Source organism: Paroedura picta, chromosome 9 (genome assembly GCF_049243985.1).
Source record: "Paroedura picta isolate Pp20150507F chromosome 9, Ppicta_v3.0, whole genome shotgun sequence".
NCBI classification, from domain to species: domain Eukaryota; kingdom Metazoa; phylum Chordata; class Lepidosauria; order Squamata; family Gekkonidae; genus Paroedura; species Paroedura picta.
In genome coordinates, this window is record NC_135377.1 from 13,391,419 (window position 1) to 13,411,038 (window position 19,620).

The window sequence follows — 19,620 nt, forward strand, 5'->3', positions numbered from 1 at the left end:
GCTTCCATCCTGGCTCGAGCTTTGTGGAATGGGCTCCCTGAAAACCCCTCTCCTTGTAGATCTTCAAGACCAGGGGTAGTCAAACTGCGGCCCTCCAGATGTCCACGGACTACAATTCCCAGGAGCCCCTGCCAGCGAACGCTGGCAGGGGCTCCTGGGAACTGTAGTCCATGGACATCTGGAGGGCCGCAGTTTGACTACCCCTGTTCAAGACGTTCTGGAAGACTTGTTGGTTTGCCAGGAATTTTGAGGGGTCTGAATAGCAGTTATCTTGGAGAGGGGGGAGGCAGAAAGATATTTATTTACTTGATTTATATCCTCCACCCTCTCAACAGAGGACTCGGGGCAGGTCACAGCATATTTCACGTAGCATTAAAACTTAAATAATAAACCCTGTAAATATAAATGAATACAATAAAACACAGATTAAATCACAACTGGTCATCAACTCTGAAACAATCCGGGCAGGAAGCCAGCTTGTCCATTCTCCACAATTTAACACTGTTGCATCAATTTTGATTACTGGGATCAAGCTGTAACCAGCAGATGTTAGCCTGAAGGGAGGGAGCGAGCAAGAAAAGGGGGGCAGAGGTAGACCCCATATGTGCTTTCCATTCCTTTGGGAAGCGCTCCGTCCCCCCACCCCATAGCCGGGCCTCTTACCTGGGGCCCTGCAAGTGGAGCGGGCACGTCTGTGAGGCAAGGGGTGAGAGCTTGGTGAGGGAGGGTGGGAGCTGTAGAGGCAGGGCCAATCAGGGTACAGCTGGCTGCACCCTGAACGGCCCTATTCCAACTCGGACAGGGAAGGCGGGAGCTGTAGGGGCTGGGTCAATCAGGGTGCAGCTGGCTGCACCCTGATTGGCCCTGGGGAGGCCGGACCGTTCATCCCCCAAGGCTGTTTCACAATTATTAAGAGGCACCAAATGGATAAGATATGAAGCCAGACTCTTTTTTTTTTTAAAGAAAAGGCAATCCACTAATTTATTTTCATATCAGTTGAGAAGACTTTCTGCCCAACCTTCCCTCTCTGCAGAGGGGCAGGAAAGTTCTCCTGGCACTTTGGATCCAACCCACTGTCTTTACACCAGGTTTGCAACACTACAAACTCAGTATAGTTGTCTTGGAAGAAGTCTGTTGTCACGGCTGCACAGCATCAGCCGGAATCCCCGATTTCCTTTTGCTGCGTTTCCGTTTTTTCTTCTTGGCTGCTGAAGGTTGTGGAGTCTCTTGGGTTTTCTTCTTCTTCTTCTTCAAGCAACTGAGAGGGTTGGGACCACTGACTCTTTTCCGCTTCCTCTTCCTAGACTCCGAGGCCTTCCCCAGACCCTGCTGTTCTTTGAGTTGTGTGATGCTCAGCTTCTGATGCTCTGGGATCAGCCGATTGGTCTGCATTGTTTGTGCTGCTGCCAGGGATTTGGCAGAAGGTTTGTCCAACACCATGGTGTTCTGGATGATAAAGAGAAGAGGAATGCCAGCCCTTTTCTTCACCTTGCTTCCTAGAACCTGGTCCTATCAAGAGAGCAAGCAAACAAATACGCACACTTATTTTATTTAGCCTTGTACTTCTATTCCGCCCTTCCCCGAAGGCTCAGGGTGGATTACAACATTTAAAGACATGCAACTGCTTCTCCAATGCCACATAAATGACAAAAACGAGGGCTACAGTAGGCAGTAAAAAAACCCAAGGGTTGCAAATTGGGTTGAACAAAATTAAACAGGGTTTGATAGGGATTCTAATAAATCTTACAGATGCTCTTCAGAGGTTGCAACTGTGGCTCCGGTTGAACAATTCTTGTTTTGCGTGCCCTGTGGAATTGTTTAAGATAAAGCTGCCCAGGTTTTGCACGTGCTGTACAACTAGGGCTGATCATAGTATTAAAAAATACTATTAAGAGGCAGACCCCCTCCCCCCTAATTTTCTTCCCTTGATCATGCTACCAAATTTCTTATAGTTGCAGCACTGAACTTTGACCCGGCTGGTCCAGGCCAGCCTGATCTCATCAGATCTTGGAAGCTAAGCAGGGTCAGCCCTGATTAGTACCCGGATGGGAGACCACTAAGGCAGTCCCAGGTCGCTACGCAGAGACAGGCAATGGCAAGCCACCTCTGAACCCCTCTTACCTAGGAAACCCTAGGGGGCCACCAGAAATCATCTGCAACTCAACAGCACTTCATGCATACATAGCGGTAGACTGGCTTTTCATTTCCTCAAATAAATTAACAGCTGCTATACAACCTGCGGCAACTGGAAAATAGAAAGCTTTAGAAGCTCATTTGGGGTGAAGAAGAAAATGTGTACCAGGAACACAATGAGAGGGACAATGGTGTCCAGAAACAGCATGTTCTGGGCGGGTTGAGAGCATTGGACAAGGAATGGTGGGTTCCAAGGTCAAACCCTCACTCGATCAGGAAGTTTACAAAGTCGTCAAGCAGTGGCTGGACAGGTATTTATCATGGATGCATTGAGCAGGGGGTTGGACTAGATGGCCTGTATGGCCCCTTCTAGGTTTAGGATTCAGAGTGAAATTGGACGACACACAGAGAGACACATACATTCTCTCTCTCTGTTCCTTCCTCTCCCAATCTCGCAGAATTGAGGAGATAAAGTGATGGGACTCCCATTCTATACATATAAACCAGGTACACAAATAATAATTTCTGCTTCGTGGAGGGAAGGTGGGATAAAAATAAACAAAGGCTGTTGTCCCAAAGAGACTTATTTTTAATAGATGCATGCCTAATCTCACTCTACTCAGAAAGGGTGAAAAGCAGAAATATTTTTGAGCCGAGCTGTTGTTACTTATTTATTTTTGCACTTATATGGTTCCATTACCTCGGGGCTCAGGGCAGCTCACAACACAATATAACAGTACAAAACAACAATCAAATAAAATCCTTATCCATTGTTGTTCCTCTATATATTTATAAAACAGCCTAGGGAGTGGGACGTGTCCGGCTGTCCAAGTTAGAATAGGGCCAATCAGGGTGCAGCCAGCTTTGTCCTGATTGGCCCTGCCCCGCAGCTCCTGCCCTAAACTCTAGCCTCTTTGCTCTCAGACACCTCAGAGCCAGTAGCAGGTAAGGGGAGAGGGCAAAGGGTCATGGTGGAGGGCTTGCTAACGAGGGCCTCTTGGCCTGCTAGGGCCATCTCCTTCCTATTACATAAAGGGCCACCTCCTTCCTATTACAGAGAGGGACACATAAAGTGCATCTTTACAGGTCAACAGGTGGGTGCTAGGGGTGTCTCAGGTAGGGAGGCCAGACAGTTGATGGTGTTTGTATACCTCAGCCTAGCAGAACAGCTCTGCCTTATAGCCCAGTGGAATTGTTCACGGTCCTAATCTTGTTAGGCAGAGTGTTCTACCAGGTTGGGGCCGAAAAGGTGCTGGCCCTAGTTAAGGAAAAGTTAACTTCTTTGGGGCTGGGGACTCTAAGCAAATTTTGCTCACTAGACCTTAGACTTCTCGGGGACATAGTGGAGAAGGCAGTCATGCAGATATGAAGGTCCCAGATCATTTAGGGCAGCATTTCTCAATTTTTTCCCATTGAGAAACCCCTGAAACATTCCTCAGGCTTTGAGAAACCCCAGAAATGGCATGATTGTGTGGAATATGGCTGGGAAGCAGAGCTATGTACACACTCAGCCAGGGCCCTTCCCCTCCCCTCCCGGCCAATGGTCATATCACCTGATAAATGTTTATCAAATTTTAAAAATATATATAAACATTTATTTCCCCCCCCCCCCATTCAAAAGACGGAGCTTAAACAGTTCCGCAGGGCCTGCAAAAAGGAGCTCTTCCGCCAGGCATTTGGTTGAGACCAGACATAATCAACAGCGACTGAAGGGCCCCCCCTCCCCTGCCTGCCCTCCCCTCAGAATTGCTCTGGACCTGTTTGCATTGTTGCACTGTTGTATTGCTAAAGGGAAAGGCTCTTACCTGTGTGGCAATGAAATAATGATGTGGGTTGCCCCCTTCCACCATGGACAACAGGCAGGCCGAACCGCTGACTGGCTCTTTGAAGTGAGAGCAGTGGCGCACTTGACATCTCTGAGCTATCAGCTTGGCACCGTACAGTTCCTTTCCTAAGGATTCCAGTTCTTTCAGAACACAGCTAGAGTAAAAATGGGATAAAAAGTGATGGCGCAGCGTCAGATCGGTCAAACACCTACAGGGGGTCTTTCATTCTAAAGAAAAGGGAAGAGGGTGGAAAGCCCTGTCAAATTGCAACCGAATTGTGGCAACCCTGTGGTGTTTTCAAGGTAAGAGAGGTGGTTTGCTATTGCCTGTCTTTGCATAGCAGCCCTGGACTTCACTGGTCATCCATCAAAACCCTAGGCTGGGACGATAATACTCACTTTCAGAGAACTGATGAAATTGGGCTAGCATGGGCCATCCAGATCAAGGTGCTAAAGAAATCACCCTGATTATACCTGAATCAAGGTCTGTATGTGCCACTTTTTGTCTCCAGTTTTAGTGACAATACTTGCACACCCCACCTTCCTCCTAACACAGAAAGGATGCAATCAAGCCACCTAAGGCAAGGGACAAATATTCCATTTTTTCAAGAAGAAAGGCCCACCTGTCAATTGACGCCACACCAAGCTTAAGACAGAATCATAGATTTGGAAGGGGGCATACGGGTCATCTAGGCCAACCCTCTGCTCAGTGCAGGACCAGCCTAAAGTTGCCAGCCTAAAGTTGGGAAATACCTGAAGCCTTTGGGAGTGGAGACAGGAGTGGGCGGGCAGAGACCTCAGTGGAATATAATGCTATGACATCCCCCCTCCACAGCAGCTGTTTCCTCCAGGGGAACTGATCTCTTCACCTGCAGATGAGCTGTAAAACTGGGGGATCCCCAGGACCTGCATGTGCACTGAGATCCCAGACTGGGAGTGGGTGGGATTTGGGGCAGAGAGGGACCTCAATACAGTGTAATATTGTGGAGCCCTCCCCCCCAAGCAGCCATTTTCTCCAGGAGAACTGATCTCTTTCACCTGGAGATGAGCTGTAAAACTAGGGGATTCCCAGGTCCTGCCTGGGGACTGAGATCCCTAGCTGGGAGTGGGTGGGATTTGGGGCAGGGAGGAAACTCAATGGAGTGTCATATTATGGAGCCTGCCCTTTTCTCCAGGGGAACTGGAGCCATCATCTGGAGATGACCTGTAAAACTAGGGGATGCCCAGGTCCTGGCTGGGGACTGAGATCCCTAGCTGGGAGTGGGTGGGATTTGGGGCAGGGAGGAAACTCAATGGAGTGTCATATTATGGAGCCTGCCCTTTTCTCCAGGGGAACTGGAGCCATCATCTGGAGATGACCTGTAAAACTAGGGGATGCCCAGGTCCTGGCTGGGAGGAGGTGGGACTTGGGGCAGGGAGGGACCTCAATAGAGTGCAATATGTGGAGCCCGTCCTCCCAGCAGCCCTTTCCCCCAATCTGGCTGATCCCAGCCTGGGTCTGAGCTGCCTCTTCGGGGCCCCAGGGCCCTCCCTCCCGTTCCCCCGCCTCACCGGGTGGTGCAGAGCTGCGTGGGGCCGGCCAGGTAGCCGGGCAGCTGCTCCCGGATCTGGATCTTGTTGCGCAGCGCCGCGTGGCAGAAGGTCCCGTCCAGCAGCACCTGGAAAGGCTCCCGGAAGCCGAAGCTGAACCTGTAGAAGCCCATGTGCTTCTTGGCGTGCTTCTGCCGCGTGATCTTCATCGCCGCCCCGGGGAGAGCAGCGGCGGCAGCGGCTCAGCCCCCAATCGCCCGCCGGGACCGGCACCAGCTGCGCCGGAAGAAGGAGCCTGGGACGCACGCACGCGCTGTGCAGCTGCCTAAAAACACCCGCTCACGGTTAGAAACCGTCGGAAGCGAGCAGAAGCCTTCGTGCATTTCCCTGTCACGTGTTCTCCTGTCCCAGCACTAGGTTGCCACCCTCCAGGCGAGGGCGGGTGGACGTGGAAGGTTGCACTGCCTTAACCCTTCAGGTCTCCGATCAGGCCATCAACGGGGTTGCTTTGCCCAGGATTAAATTTGCTTGGGTTTAGGCATTTCTTTATGGATCCACTTGTAAGCCGCCCTTCCCCAGAGGGCTGAGGGCGGCTCACAACAAAATGACATTAAAAACCACAGAACAAATTTAGAGTCCAGGGGCATCCTTAAGACCAACGAAGTTTTATTCAAGGTATGAGCTTCCGTGTGCACACACGCTGCCTCAGATACAGTGGCATTCTAAATGGCTCTAAATTTGTTCTGCTTCATAGCTACACGGCTGCCCACTTGAATCTATATAATCTATAACCTGTAATCTATAATAATCACATTATAGCATCACTCTTGAAAATTGCTAAGATTAAAAGCACTGATCAAGTAACATTGAAAAAGGCAGCACTGGTCTCAAATTTCGTTCTGTAGAAAAGATATCGCGGGGGGGGGAGAAATAAGAAATCCAAAGTGGCAATATAAACATTTACTCATGCAACTCAATTTCCATATTCTGCAGCTTTGCAATTACTCTGTGCAGCGGGCTGATGATGGAAGTAAGCTGCTACAGCAAATATCATCACTATATTTCTAGCCTGCCCTTCCCCGGAGTCTCAAACCATAGAAAAGCATAGTTTTTAAATCCAGTTCGTTCCCAATCGAAAAGCTTCAGGTTAGGCTTGAAGGGTGGCAGAAACGCGATTGCGCACGCGCTTCCCATCCCTGGCCGCTTCCCGTCCTTTTGCGCTTGCGCAACGCGGAGCGTCGCTTGGGTTTCGCGGAACCTTCTTGCGAGGGCTGTGCTTCCGACCGGAAGTCAGGAGTGGAGGAACACTTTCCCGGAGCCTTCCTGTTCCCTTTCCGGCCGGTGTGCTCTTTCTCTAGAGATGGCGTCTCGCAAGGAAGCGGCCGGCACCGGCTCCACTGCCGTGGGCGGCGGAAAGGCGAAAGGCAAAGCAGCCCCGGGCGATTCCGCCGTGAAGCAAGTGCAGATCGACGGGCTGGTGAGCGGTGGGGCTGGGGAAGGCGGGCAAGGCCACTTGGCTGGCCTGGGCTCCGTCCGTGGAGGGAGGGCGAGAGGCTGGCCAGGGCATCACGGGGAGCAATGAGGCTTGCAAGCTCCTGGGTATGAGTCATGGCCTGAGGAGCCTGATGGGGCAGGTAACCTTAAGGTAACCAGATTTTAACATTGGTAAAGTAGGACACCATTGGTCGGGGGGGGGGGTTGGTTCTTGATTAAGAATTTGGTCTATATGGAGCAACAAAAAGTTTCACAGAATGCATAGAACGCAAAAATAGTATTGTGATATATATATTTTTAATTTCAACATAAATACAGTTTGCCAGGTACCCCCAGATGTCCTTCCAAAAATGAGATAATCTGGTCACCTCAGCGGTAGCCAAACAAGTCTCCCTCTAGTCTGGCTAGCTGAGAGGCCTCCAGCGTCTCTGGTTGTCTGGGATACCCTTTCCCGATCCCTCCTCTAGGATCTCTGCTCTGTGTCCCCGCGATGGGCCTGTGAGGTAGGCTTGGGGGGAAAGGCACCAACTGCCTCAAGCTCGCCTGCTGAGCTTTTGTGGATGAGTGGGGATTAGAGCTCAGACTTCTCACTTTCTAAAGCAAGCTTTTTCTACCAGGGTTTTTTTTTTAAATCCTGGGGTTTCTTGAATGCCCTGGAAGGGTTTCCTGAATGGGGGCATAACAACTGAGTTTTAAACTTATTTTTTAGATTTTTAAATATGTTAAATATTTACTGGGTGATGTGGTCATGTCAACCCACCCATCCCTAACAAAATGGCCAGTGATGGAGTGGGAAAGGGAGAGGCCCCAAGTGGGCGTGTCCACAGCTATGCTTCCCAACCATATTCTGCACAGTTGTGCCACTTCTGGGGTTTCTTGAAGCCTGAAGGATGTTTTAGGGTTCTCTCAATCATAAAAAATTGAGAAAGTCTGCTCTAAAGTTATGTTCAAACGAGCAGGCCACAGGGCCTGCACATGTCACTTTCGGTTCTCCAGGGAATGACAGGTGAGGTGTGTATTGTTAGATGTTGACACAGCCAAGAGGTCTGATGGGAGAGTCAGCTTGGTGTATTGGTTAAGAGTGGCGGCCTCTAATCTGGAGAACCAGGTTTGATTCCCGTTTCTATTGCAGGAAGCCAGCTGGGTGACCTTGGGCCAGTCACAGTTCTCCCAGGGTTCTCTCGGTCTCACCACCTTACAGGGTGTTGTTGTAAGGAGAGGAAGGATGGGCAAGTGTAAGCTGCTTTGAGACAACTTAGGGAGTGAAAAGTGGGATAAAAAACACAACTCTTTTTTTCCCCCGTTCAGATTGGACACACAAATGTGTTGTTTCCAGGGAACAGTTGTGAAGGAAGAGAGGTGGAATATAGCTGTAATAAATACAGTTTCAAGATTTATCAAGTCAATCAAATGGTGCTTGGGGCTGCTGAAAATAGTTTATATACTGCTTTTAGAAATCTCTTCCCTGCAGGGTTCAGACCTTTGGCTGGTGGTAGAGGCCAGTGGATCTGCCTCCTCACATTTGAAGTAAGTCCCAGGGTAACTGACAAGTTTGTAGAGCTCTTGTCTGGTTTTCCCTTGGAGATGGCGCTTCAAAAGAGGATTTGATGTCTCTAAATCCTGGAGAGTGCTTCTAGGAGTTGAGTGGAAATGAAGTTAACTGTAAAAATGAAGTTAACTGTAAAACTCTGAAATCCTGCATTGAAGCTTGCCTTCTTGACCAAGACAATTGTGCTCTTGATGCAAAACGATTGAGTGGGTTGGCTGAATCTTCCACCAAGAGTACTTTTGGCTTATGATTTTGCTTGTTGCTGCATTTAGAATTAGCTCTGAGATGACTTAAATCCTGCTGCATCCCACCTACAGTTAAATGCTGAGGTCAATCCTTATTCAGTTGTTTGGGAAATAAAAGGTTGCCATTGCTTTGTGCGTATGGCTTAATGGCAAATGTCCTTTTTTATTTCTGTGACTTCTAATAATTCCCACCCTGCATTCCTTTGCTATTTCAAGGGGCAGCATAGTCATCTCAATTAATTACAGTGTAGTTTAGGCTGGAAGACAGTGACTAGCATAAGGTTTTCTGGGGAGGGGGGCTTCATGGCACAGTGAAGGATTTGGGCCCGCAAACCCCTTGTCAAATGGGCATACTATATTACAAGACAGTTAGAGCTTGTAACTGTACTGCAACATGCTGTTGGAGCTTAATTTGGCCATGGCATTGTTCTGACTGCCCTATTGCAACCCTGTGTTGTATGCAGAAACAATGATGGAATTGAGAGATTACTGGATTCTTAAGCGCAGAGGTTATTTATTTATTTATTATATTTATATACCGCCCTCCCCGAGGTCTCAGGGCGGTTTACAGAAAACAGGGAAAGATACAATTAACATATGGTAACAGGTTAGGCCCATATAGGAACAGCATTTAATTGCCTTTAAACTGAAGCAAGGTATCTCCTGAAGGAATTCCAAAGACAGCAGGAATAATATAGAGCAAGGGATGCTGATGCTATCATGAGCCCACTAGAAGCAGCTGTGAGTAATATTTGATCCACTTTGTCTAAAAAGGCTGGTAGTGGACACTGGGGATCTAATTAACATGCTGAAGGGAGACTTTTCTTGTTACTAATACTTAATTGTGATAATAGAAACTGGATTCCCAGTATAGTATTTCCTGATAGAATATGGCAAGAGACCCTAAACCAGGCCTTGACAAATGTTCTTTAGCTTTAGGAATCGGTCCCTGAATTCTACCTATTAATACTGCAAAATATTCATACTTAGGCACTTCAGTTTCTCATAAAGACCTGACAAAACATTGTAAGTTGTCATCACCAAGGAAACAACTAGCCTCTAAACCTTGCCTAATTTCTTTGCAGTTTCTCTTAATTTTATAAATACTTTGAAAACCTTCATATAATTGATTATTGGAGCCAGTATTGGTACAGCAAAAAAATTACTGAAGTGAAATGACAAATTGTCTCTTTACTTCCACTGAGGATCATGAAGAGATAATGCAATAAAATAATCTAAATGAAAGTGCTAGGCGCCACAATAAAATTTTTAGGTGTCCTTTTCTCAGGATTTGTTGAGCACTGGCCTTAAGTATTTGAAATTAATTCAGCATTATCTTTATAGACAAAAGGAGGTGTTATGAAAACCAGTGCTCATCTATGTTGTATAAATCACAGGTATTTTCTTAATGGAAAATCACTTTTTACTATTTGGATACTCCTCAGGGCAGAGATAAAAGGAATTTATCGCTGCCCTAAGGTGTATCCAAATAATAAATACCCTTTACATGAAAGGGGAAGTGGATACAGCTTATTAAGGTGACCCTGCGAGTCACCTTAGAATTCTGTTGGAATTGTTATTGTACACATATGCAGATTTCCTCTTAGGAGAGAATAGAAAGGGGAGCTTGAAAGGAAAGAAAATGCCTTGCCACAGTAATTTCTGTTTGCAAGGGTTTGAATACTATGCAGACCTAATGGTTAGGAATCCAGTGCATTGTATTTAGCACTATGAATTGCAGGTAAAGGAGAAGGGGAAGGTGAGTGTGTATGTGAATAATGACATGGTGTATATCTCATGAAGTACCCAGCTTGGTGTAATAGTTAGGGGTGTGGACTTCTAACCTGGTTTGATTCCCTGATTCTCCTCCAAATGCTGCTAACTGGGTGACGTTGGGCTCACCACAGCACTGATAAAGCTGTTCTGACTGAGCAGTAATATCAGGGCTCTCTCAGCCTCACCTCCCTCACAGGGTGTCTGTTGTGGACAGAAAAAAGGAAGGTGATGATAAGCTGCTTTGAGACTCCTGGTAGAGAAACACAACTGTTCTTCTAATACCTAATGGGCTCTCCAATTCTAGACTGTAGGTTTCTGGAAGAAAAGTCTGTGGAAGCCTTGGAGAACTCCATCAGTCTGTATAAGCACTACTGAAATTGATGAACCAGTGGTCTGATTTCATGGCAGGTCCATTGTTTTGTTACTTGTCCCATTCTCTGGGAACCGTGCAGCCGAAAATTGTTCAGGCTTCAAGAAGCCCCAGAAGTGATGTCAGCTGGCTATGCCACTCTGCCACAACCCCAGAAGTGAAATGTCACTAGAAGTGACATCACCACCCATGTTAACAGGCTGCCTTGAGGAGGGCTGCTGGGGGGGGGGGTAGGACAGGAGGCGGTTTAAGATGGGAGTAGGCTTGCAGCTTTCACCCCCTCCAGGCACAGAAACCACGAGTAAACTCACTCATGCTTGGGAGGGGGGGAGGAGGAGCAATGAAAGTGGCCAGTTCTGCAGCTTGTGTCTGAGTCCATTAAAGCAGGATGAGAAAGGACACGGACCCCCTCTGGAGCTCCCACAGACCCCAGGGGACCCTGATTGAAAATCCTTTTTCTAGATCAATGGCAGCAAAAGGTTAGGGTAGCGTCATGTTGATGTTCTTTACAGGTCCTATGCAGATGCCGGTTTCTCCTTCTGTCCTAGGATTTTTGTAACCCTATCACCTTCCCCACGCACACTGGTTGTTACCTCTAATTATTGTTGACCACCTCTGATCAGTTGTTGAAGCATGAGCAATCTTGCTGTATCCCATGCATACCCTATATTCTGTATGGTTGAGTGCTGCTGCTGGGGATCAGCAGCTGGAGAGAGTGGAGCAAATATTCATTTTTTACAAACTGCATCCAGTGTACACATCCTACAATACCAGTATTCTTAATTTCCTTCTCTTTGAGATTGAAATAAGGGTGAATGGTGTCATTCAAACTGTATATTCAGACAATGGGGAGTCCCAGATAGTGCCATGAGGGCTTCTGCTTGTGGAGAGTGGCATGTGGAGCTGTTGTTGTTGAAGCCATAATGTCCACCAAAATCCTGGTCTTGGAGGAAACACCTAAGGACCGGATTTCAGGGGGCATTTTGAGAGTCTGTGGTCTGGGAGGAGCTGGGAAGTCACGCTCCATGGGTGGAAGTCCTTCTGCTAGTGGAAATGCTATGCTGGATCCAAACCAGTACTTCCCACCAAGGATTTACAGAAGTTCATTCTCCATTTCAGAGCTCTTTCTGTCAACTTACTTTTTACAATATTGGTGCGCTAATTACCTCTTCTTACTAATGCCCATTGCTTCCTCAAGCACAAACCATTTGCTCTGATTGCTTTTGCTTGAAGGATTATTGCAAATGTTTCAAAGCTCATTTTGTTTTTATATTCTGCCCAGAAAGCGGTTAATAGAGAGCAGTGTAACTTTTTGCCTTTCAGACTTGAATAAGAGCATCTTCTGAACTCTGGGCCATTGTTGCCTCGTCTTTCCCCCCTCCTCAAGAGCCTGCTTTGAATTGTTTAAGTAAGCATGATAAAATAGCGAAGCATAACAGCAGTGTCATAACATACAAAGGGGGGACGATGGAATCACAAAGGAACGAATAAGCTGCATGATAACCTAGCCCCAAAATAAAAAAATAAAGTTTGCTAAAACTCTTCCCGCCTGCTTTGAGATCAAATCAAAGAGATACTTCATAATGAAGGCCAAAAATAAGGGTTAAGCCTGCAGTCTGAGGAATGCTTTCCTCCGAGTAAGCTCCATTGGATAAAATGGGACTTGTTTCTGAGAAGCCATGACCTGGATAGCCCAGGCTAGCCCGGTCTTGGAAGCTAAGCAGGGTTGACCATGGTTAGTACTTTGCTGTGAAACCACCAAGCAGTTCCAGGGCTGCCACGCAGAGGAATGCAATGGTAAACAATTTCTAAAAACCATACGGCAGCCTTTCTCAGTTTTTTTACCTTTGAGTAACCCCTGAAACATTCCTCAGGTTTCAAGAAACCCCAGAAGTGGTGTGATCATGCAGAATATGGTTAGGAAGCATAGCCATGTACCCACCCATGTGAGGCCCCTCCCCTCCCCACCCCCTCCAGACCCATTATTGGCCATTTTGGGAGGAAGGGGCCAGGTCGACATGAGCATATATGGTCATATCACCCGATAAACATTTGTCCAATTAAAAAAAAAAATTAACTCCCAGCCATTCTGGAAGCCCTTCCTGGGCGGTCAAGAAGCCGCAGGGTTTCACGAAAACCTGGTAGAGAAAGCCTGACCTATGGGGTAGAGAAAGCCTGACCTATGGGGTTGCCATAAATTGGCCATGACTTCATGGCATGATAGACAGACACAGAGCGAGCTCAGGTTCCCCCTGTGAGCGACTCTGAAAGAGTCATAGGGCTGTGATCAATGCATGTCAAAGAATATTTCCATGCTCTCATTAAATACCCGGGGGGGGGGGAACTACTGTATCTGAGGAAAAGCAACATCCCTCCGAGAGATCTGTCCACTTAAATCCATGGGGCCAGCCTCCGCCTCACCGATTGCTGCTTCCACGTGGGTGCAGCCGAGCCGAACGCCAAGCAAGCCCGTTGCATCCCCTCAAAGGTTATGTCACTGGCAAACACACAGCTGCAAGGAGCTTAAAAGAGGAACATCTGGTACCATTTGGCGTCCATTAAACTCACGCCCTGTTGAACAGCATCTGGCCTCCCGTGCCGTCCTTCAAGACTTGTAGATGAAATTCCGCTTGACAATTGCTCTTCCTGTTTGGAGAGCGAATTGGCAACCTCTCCTCTCCTGTATGCCGCTGTGGTTTAACGGTTGGACTTCTCATTCCTTTTTTCATCAGTGGGGACTCTCGCCATGTGATTATGTATGCACAGCCGAGGAAGCTGATGGATTACGGTCTCCCGGTGCCAGTTTGTCGACTGTTACTTACTAGCCTAATGAACAATGTGTGTTTCCACTTAGGTTCACAAAGCACAGGGGTGTTTGGTAGTGATGCAGTTTCTTGGAAGAGGTGAAGGGGCTCTTCTGGGTAGCTTATATTCCCTCATTGCCACCAACAGAAAGATCCGTTCTGCTTTCTGCAGGAAGGAAAGAGGCATTGTGAGGCGCAAGTTGCACGTGTAGTGCTCGCCAGAAGCCGGTGCCAATTAAATCCGAAGCCAGAGGCACCTCAAAGCTCCGGTCTTCGGATGCTCGCACGGTTGGATAGTGACATCTTAATCTTGTCACCGCTGTGAAGCGGCATGGGATGGGTTAGGCAGCGTTTTTGCCGGCTGAGAAAGGAGCTTGCGGGGTAAGAAAAGAATTTTAGTGTTAAGAAGTTCCTTTGCGCCTTTCATTCTCGCTGGGAGAGGGAGGGAGAACCAAATCGGGTGAGAGTCCTACAGCTGAGTAGATTTTCCTGCTGGAAGTTCTTGCCCACTGCTGGTCTAGCAATGGTCCCCTTAACTGGTATCCGACGTTGTCAACCCATGGAGCAATTCAAATGGGTAGCCGTGTTGGTCTGAAGTCGCACAATAAAATCAGAGTCCAGTCGCACCTTTAGGACCAACAAAGATTTATTCAAGGCATGAGCTTTTGAGTGCAAGCGCTCTTCCTCAGACTAAGAACTACCATCATGACAGTGGGAATATAAAGCAAAAACTAATTCTGTTAAAATAGTAAACCGTGTCGTGCAGTTATCATATGGCTGGATTTGGAGGTGTGACACAGGTTTACTAATTTAACAGAATTAATTTTTGCTTTATATTCCCACTGTCATGATGGTAGTTCATAGTCTGACGAAGAGTGCTTGCACCCAAAAGCTCACACCTTGAATAAATCTTTGTTGGTATTAAAGGTGCCACTGCATTCTGATTTTTTGAACCCATGGAGCAGTAATGGAAAAAGAAAACTGCAGCATTATTTTCCCAAATGCACAGCCTCCATGAGTATCTTGGCAGCAACAGTACACTGAATCCTACCCATGCATCTTTTTGTTGTAGTTTAGTTATTTATACCTCCATTTTTCCCTCCCCTGTGGAGACCTCAAACATAATATCGTTTCCCCTCCTATTTTATCCCTTGAGGAGGGCTGGGCTTCAGCAAGTACGAGTGGCCCAAGGACACCAAGTAGGGATTCAGCCCTGGGTCTCCTAGAGCAGGGGTAGTCAACCTGTGGTCCTCCAGATGTCCATGGACTACAATTCCCATGAGCCCCTGCCAGCATTTGCTGGCAGGGGCTCATGGGAATTGTAGTCCGTGCACATCTGGAGGACTACAGGTTGACTGTGGCTCTGAAACGTGCTTTTTGTCTTGAACATTTTCCTTAAGCCATGTAAAAAGCCATTTTTAAGAAATCCGTGTTTGCAGTGCTCTTTGCCCAGTCAACACCTCTTAGTCTTGAGTCTGCTGTTAATGATAATAACCACATGGATCCTTAAAAAGAAATCAATGTACATTTTGATTGGGTGGCTTTTCAAGTCAAGTTCATTTTGAATTTTTTTTGGGGGGGGAGGGCGAAGATCCTCTGTTGTCAGAGGTCTAGATCCCCTTTCTTCTTCTTCTACCTTCTGGAAGTCTCCCGTCTTTCACCACTGACCCGACATTTAGGTTTGACATTTAGGTTCGCCGGCCACCTTGTTTAGGTTTGGTTTCAGGCTGACCTTTTCTGGCTGCGCATTGTGTTTGATATTTGTATAAGAAGGTGCAGGGTGTCTGCAAAATGAATGTTGGACCTTCTGCAGTTATTTGAATGTGGCTGGGCAAAGATTGCTGCTCTCTGAATCTGCGACCAGTAACATGTTCGTGTTGCATTCTGGCAGCAGCACCTTTTGGCAGCGTTAAGGGCCAGCTGGGTGGTTAGCCCAATTGCCAGAAAACCAAAAGGGAAAAGGCATTCTACTCTAGCAGCGTTTGTTTCCTGTCTGAATGTTAAAAGACTTGCAGTTGCGGAGGACTCTCGCGGTGGATGTTTCAAACACGTTTGCTGTCCACAATTTTCAAAGTCACCTTGAGGATGAGACCTGACTTCAGGTTAAAGTGTGGCTAAAGTTAAGAGCAGCACAATGATGTTGTTCGCTTTTTAGAAATCTCCGTCTCTTTGCTCCCGAGAGCCCAGATAGATGTGGAAAGCAGTTTGTGGCTTTCTTCTTCTGAATTCGGAACAACAGTAAACAGATTTGGTCAGACCTATGTGGAAGGCGGGGCTTGTTGAAGGATGAAGTGGCCCTCTGTTGCTGCTCTTGGCTGTCACCCTGGAATATCCACGCATGCAGTCACTGGGAGCTGAAGTCGGAAGGGTCCTCCTTTGATGGGCAGATTTGATGGCAGCAGGAAGACTCTTATGAGCCCCGCAGATTCTTGATGGCCGGCTTTCTCCACAGCACAGCAGGTTTTAGTGTGCTGCGGACAAATATACATCTCGAGCCATGTTTACCAAATAGAAAAAAGTTAAGGTGAAATGGCAGCTCGGTTTTCTGAAATCCTAATGACACGGCAGATTTAAATTTCCACAGTTTCTGCGCAGCATTTTGGAGCACAGTGCAGTTTAGAGTGGACCTCGACCTCTTCGTAAGGACAAGAGTGAGGGGATTGGGTGCACTTTGGGCTGCCACTGAAAAGGCTCCTTCTCGTGTACCCACCATGCAAACTTCTTTGGCTGATTGGACAGTCAGGGAGGCCTCTTCCAATGAAAAAGCAGCAGCTTTTAATCTGGAGAGCCGGGCTTGAGTCCCCGTTCCTCCCCATGCAGCCAGCTGGGTGGCCTTGGGCTAGTCCCAGTCTTGTTAGAGCTGTCCTCACACAGCGATACTGTTAGAGCTCTCTCACCCCCACTTACCTTACCAGATGTCTGTTGTGGAGAGAGGAAGGTGATTGTAAGCTGCTTTGAAATGCCTTCAGGCAGGAACGTATCAGAGGAGATGGACTAAAACTATAGAGACCTAAGTTCAGATATTCACTGGTGGGTAACCTTAGCCCGATCATTAAGGTCGATTTGACAAAGGATTTCCATGGACAAAAGAGGGCCAGTTTTCATATTTCCCCTCTCTCGTAGCAGACCTCTGATCCCCTTTTCAGTGCACTTGGGGGGGAGGCTGCAGAGGAAGGGCAGAAAGTTGTGTTCCACTGACGGGAATCCTTCTGACACTGGATTAATTTGGTGTTCTCTCTCAGCCAGACCTACCTTGCGGGGTTATTATGAGACTAAAATAGAGGAGTCACATGTGCTTTGAGCTTCTTGGCAAAAAGGACTTACCTGTTATAGATCAACTGAGTGGTCGAGACTGGGTACAGTAATAAGTGCAGGTTTGAACCTCTGCTGAGACCTTTTACTGAAATATTGAGACCTTATGCAGAAATGGTATCCTCATTGAATCTGGAGCAGAGACGTTCATGCCTAACAAGGCACTGAACATATGCGTGACAAGGCACTGAACATAACAAGGCACTGATCATACACATATAGTGTATGTGAAAAACCATGCTTCCAGCTGTCTTGCCTGGTGTTCCTCTGAGCATGCAAGGGATACATCTGAGTGAAACTGGTTGCTGCTTGCAGCACCAGGGTTCTGTTCCGTGGCATTTATACCGGTGGTTACAAGCGCCAGTTTGTGAGAAGTGATCAGAGCCGGTTCGTGCTTGCCAAAGAAACTTCTCCAGGATGCTAACGGCGCATTGGAACAATGGGAATTCAAAATACAAAAGCCTGCTTGGAGTCACGCAGTAGATCCAGCAAGCCATTGCTAATTTAGTCTGTGCTAACAAGCAAAGCATTTCAAATAAGAACTCATACGATCCAGATACCAAGTGCTGTTGCTATTAAGTTCCATGACAGAAGGGTGTTGCTGTCAATCAGTTGATCTGAGTCTGCTCCTGCCATTCCTCTGTTCCCAGCCTTTCATATCTTTCCCCCAGCCAGTTTCCAGATGTGTCCAGAGGCCTGACACATGCAACTGATTGCCCCGCATAAGGAACGGCATAAAGGTCCATTGTTTTGGACGGATCAGCCTTCCAGAGCGGGATATCCCATCCAAGGCTGAGCAAAGGATGACAAACCTCTGTTCTCATGAAAGCAATTTGTAAGTTTTATTCCTTTTTATTCTGGCTTCTCCGTTCCTTGGCTGCCGGCTAGAAACCTGTTTTCCCACGTTCCCTGTCTTTGCTGCGTTCACTAACGTGGAAGTTTTAACCGTGCAATCCTAGGCAGAGTTGTTCCTGCCTGAGCAAGACGATTTCATTGGGTTTAGACTGGGGTAACTCTTGTAGGGCTGCATTGTAAAACCACTTCTCTACATCTCTCTCTCCCCCCAACTGCATTTGTTTGTTTTTCTTTTGAATTAGAGAATATATGTCCCATTTTTCTGAACGCCTGAGGTGTCTTGCACAGCACTGGATAATTAGAACAGACTAAATGTTCCAGAATAGTAAAAGGACTGATTAAAAAACCAACAACAACGACTTAACTTTATGGAGTTTTTCAAAGGTGTTTTTGAGAAGCGGCTATGAAAGAGAGAGATGTACTCTTACCGTGTTTGTCATCTTTTAAACTTATATAAAGATTCATCTTCCCCTGCCTGAGGACCCTGTTGCTGCATCTTGTGGGAACAGGGTAGGAAGAGAACTCTGAAATACGGGTGTATTCCTAAATTAATTAGGAAGCTCTTCTTTATTATGATCTTCCCGATGATAACAAGTGCCTACCTTCACATTGAGCCTCTTGTGGCGCAGAGTGGTAAGGCAGCGATATGCTGTCTGAATCTGTCTGCCCATGAGGTTGGGAGTTCAATCCCAGCAGCCGGCTCAAGGTTGACTCAGCCTTCCATCCTTCCGAGGTCGGTAAAATGAGTACCCAGCTTGCTGGGGGGTAAACGGTGATGACTGGGGAAGGCACTGGCAAACCACCCCGTATTGAGTCTGCCATGAAAACGCTGGAGGGCGTCACCCCAAGGGTCAGACATGACTCGGTGCTTGCACAGGGGATACCTTTACCTTTACCTTTTACCTTCACATTTAAATTCCCTTCGGAAGCTAAGAATATGCTATTAAGAATATTGCCTAACGAAATTACCAGAGGTTTTGGAAGAGATATTTGAATATATGGTGGGAATCACCTGTGTTTCAAAACAGTAATCAGAAGTCTGTTCAAGCTGAGAAGAATGGGAAAAATAAACTTGCTGACTACAGTAATGGTGAAATTGCCAACCTATTTGAGAAACAGATCAATTTTGAAATTTGAGGAGAGCCAAAGTGTTTGTTATGCAATCAGGAGACAGGAAGCGGAACGGTTTAAAAATCGCATACAAATGTATTGCAATGCATAAAAACACGTTACAGCGCAGAAGCAGAATAAGAACAGGTTTTGAATATAAAAGTATAAGGAAGTCAATTCTGAACAATGATATCCTTTGTTTTTCACTGTGAGGTATATAGTATGCTTTCTTTTGGACTTGGGTACATTGAAAGCTATGGCTAACGTGTGGAATTGACAACATGTGTAACACGGAATGTGTAGTAGTGATGAAATAGATGGTTGCAAGGTAAATAAGTTGTGAAATTTGAAAATTAATGAAGAGGATGTTGGGGAGAAATCTTTTTCGTTCCATACACCCAGTAATGTGTAATGATTTTTGGAATGTGTAATCTGTTGCACAGTCCCTCTTTTGCGTCCCTTTTATATTGTCTTGTTTTTAAAAATAAAACATTATTACGAATCAGGTGCCCACCTTCTCTGGGGCTCAAACAATGGGAACCCCAGGGCTCTGTTCCAAAGACCCCCCTCCCCGCTTCTATAAAAAGAACCGTTCTGCAGTTTCCATGGAGATAAAC

General features: G+C 46.9%; 2 protein-coding genes across 2 annotated transcripts in view; one reads left to right on the forward strand and one right to left on the reverse strand.

Annotated features, from left to right (window-relative positions):
- Positions 1-938: 938 nt before the first annotated feature.
- UTP23 (UTP23 small subunit processome component) lies at positions 939-5,794 on the reverse strand. Its single transcript, XM_077351621.1, has 3 exons — positions 5,510-5,794; positions 3,939-4,113; positions 939-1,509 (listed from the first exon to the last, which is right to left on the reverse strand). The coding sequence occupies exons 1-3, from the start codon at positions 5,695-5,697 to the stop codon at positions 1,138-1,140; spliced, it is 735 nt and encodes a 244-aa protein (XP_077207736.1). The 5' UTR covers positions 5,698-5,794; the 3' UTR covers positions 939-1,137.
- A 993-nt stretch (positions 5,795-6,787) lies between these two features.
- The window catches only part of EIF3H (eukaryotic translation initiation factor 3 subunit H), a 72,737-nt gene continuing 59,904 nt past the window's right edge, over positions 6,788-19,620 (forward strand). The window contains exon 1 of the mRNA XM_077351622.1: positions 6,788-6,965. Coding sequence (XP_077207737.1) covers positions 6,849-6,965 — 117 coding nt within the window. The 5' untranslated portion in view covers positions 6,788-6,848. The remainder of the gene's footprint in view (positions 6,966-19,620) is intronic.

Coding starts and splice junctions, on each gene's coding strand:
- UTP23 (XM_077351621.1), bottom strand. CDS start 5,697: ATGAAGATCACGCGGCAGAAGCACGCCAAGAAGCACATGGGCTTCTAC. Junction 4,114..5,509: donor ACGCAGCTCTGCACCACCCG/GTGAGGCGGGGG, acceptor TTTTTACTCTAG/CTGTGTTCTGAAAGAACTGG. Junction 1,510..3,938: donor ATTATTTCATTGCCACACAG/GTAAGAGCCTTT, acceptor CTCTCTTGATAG/GACCAGGTTCTAGGAAGCAA.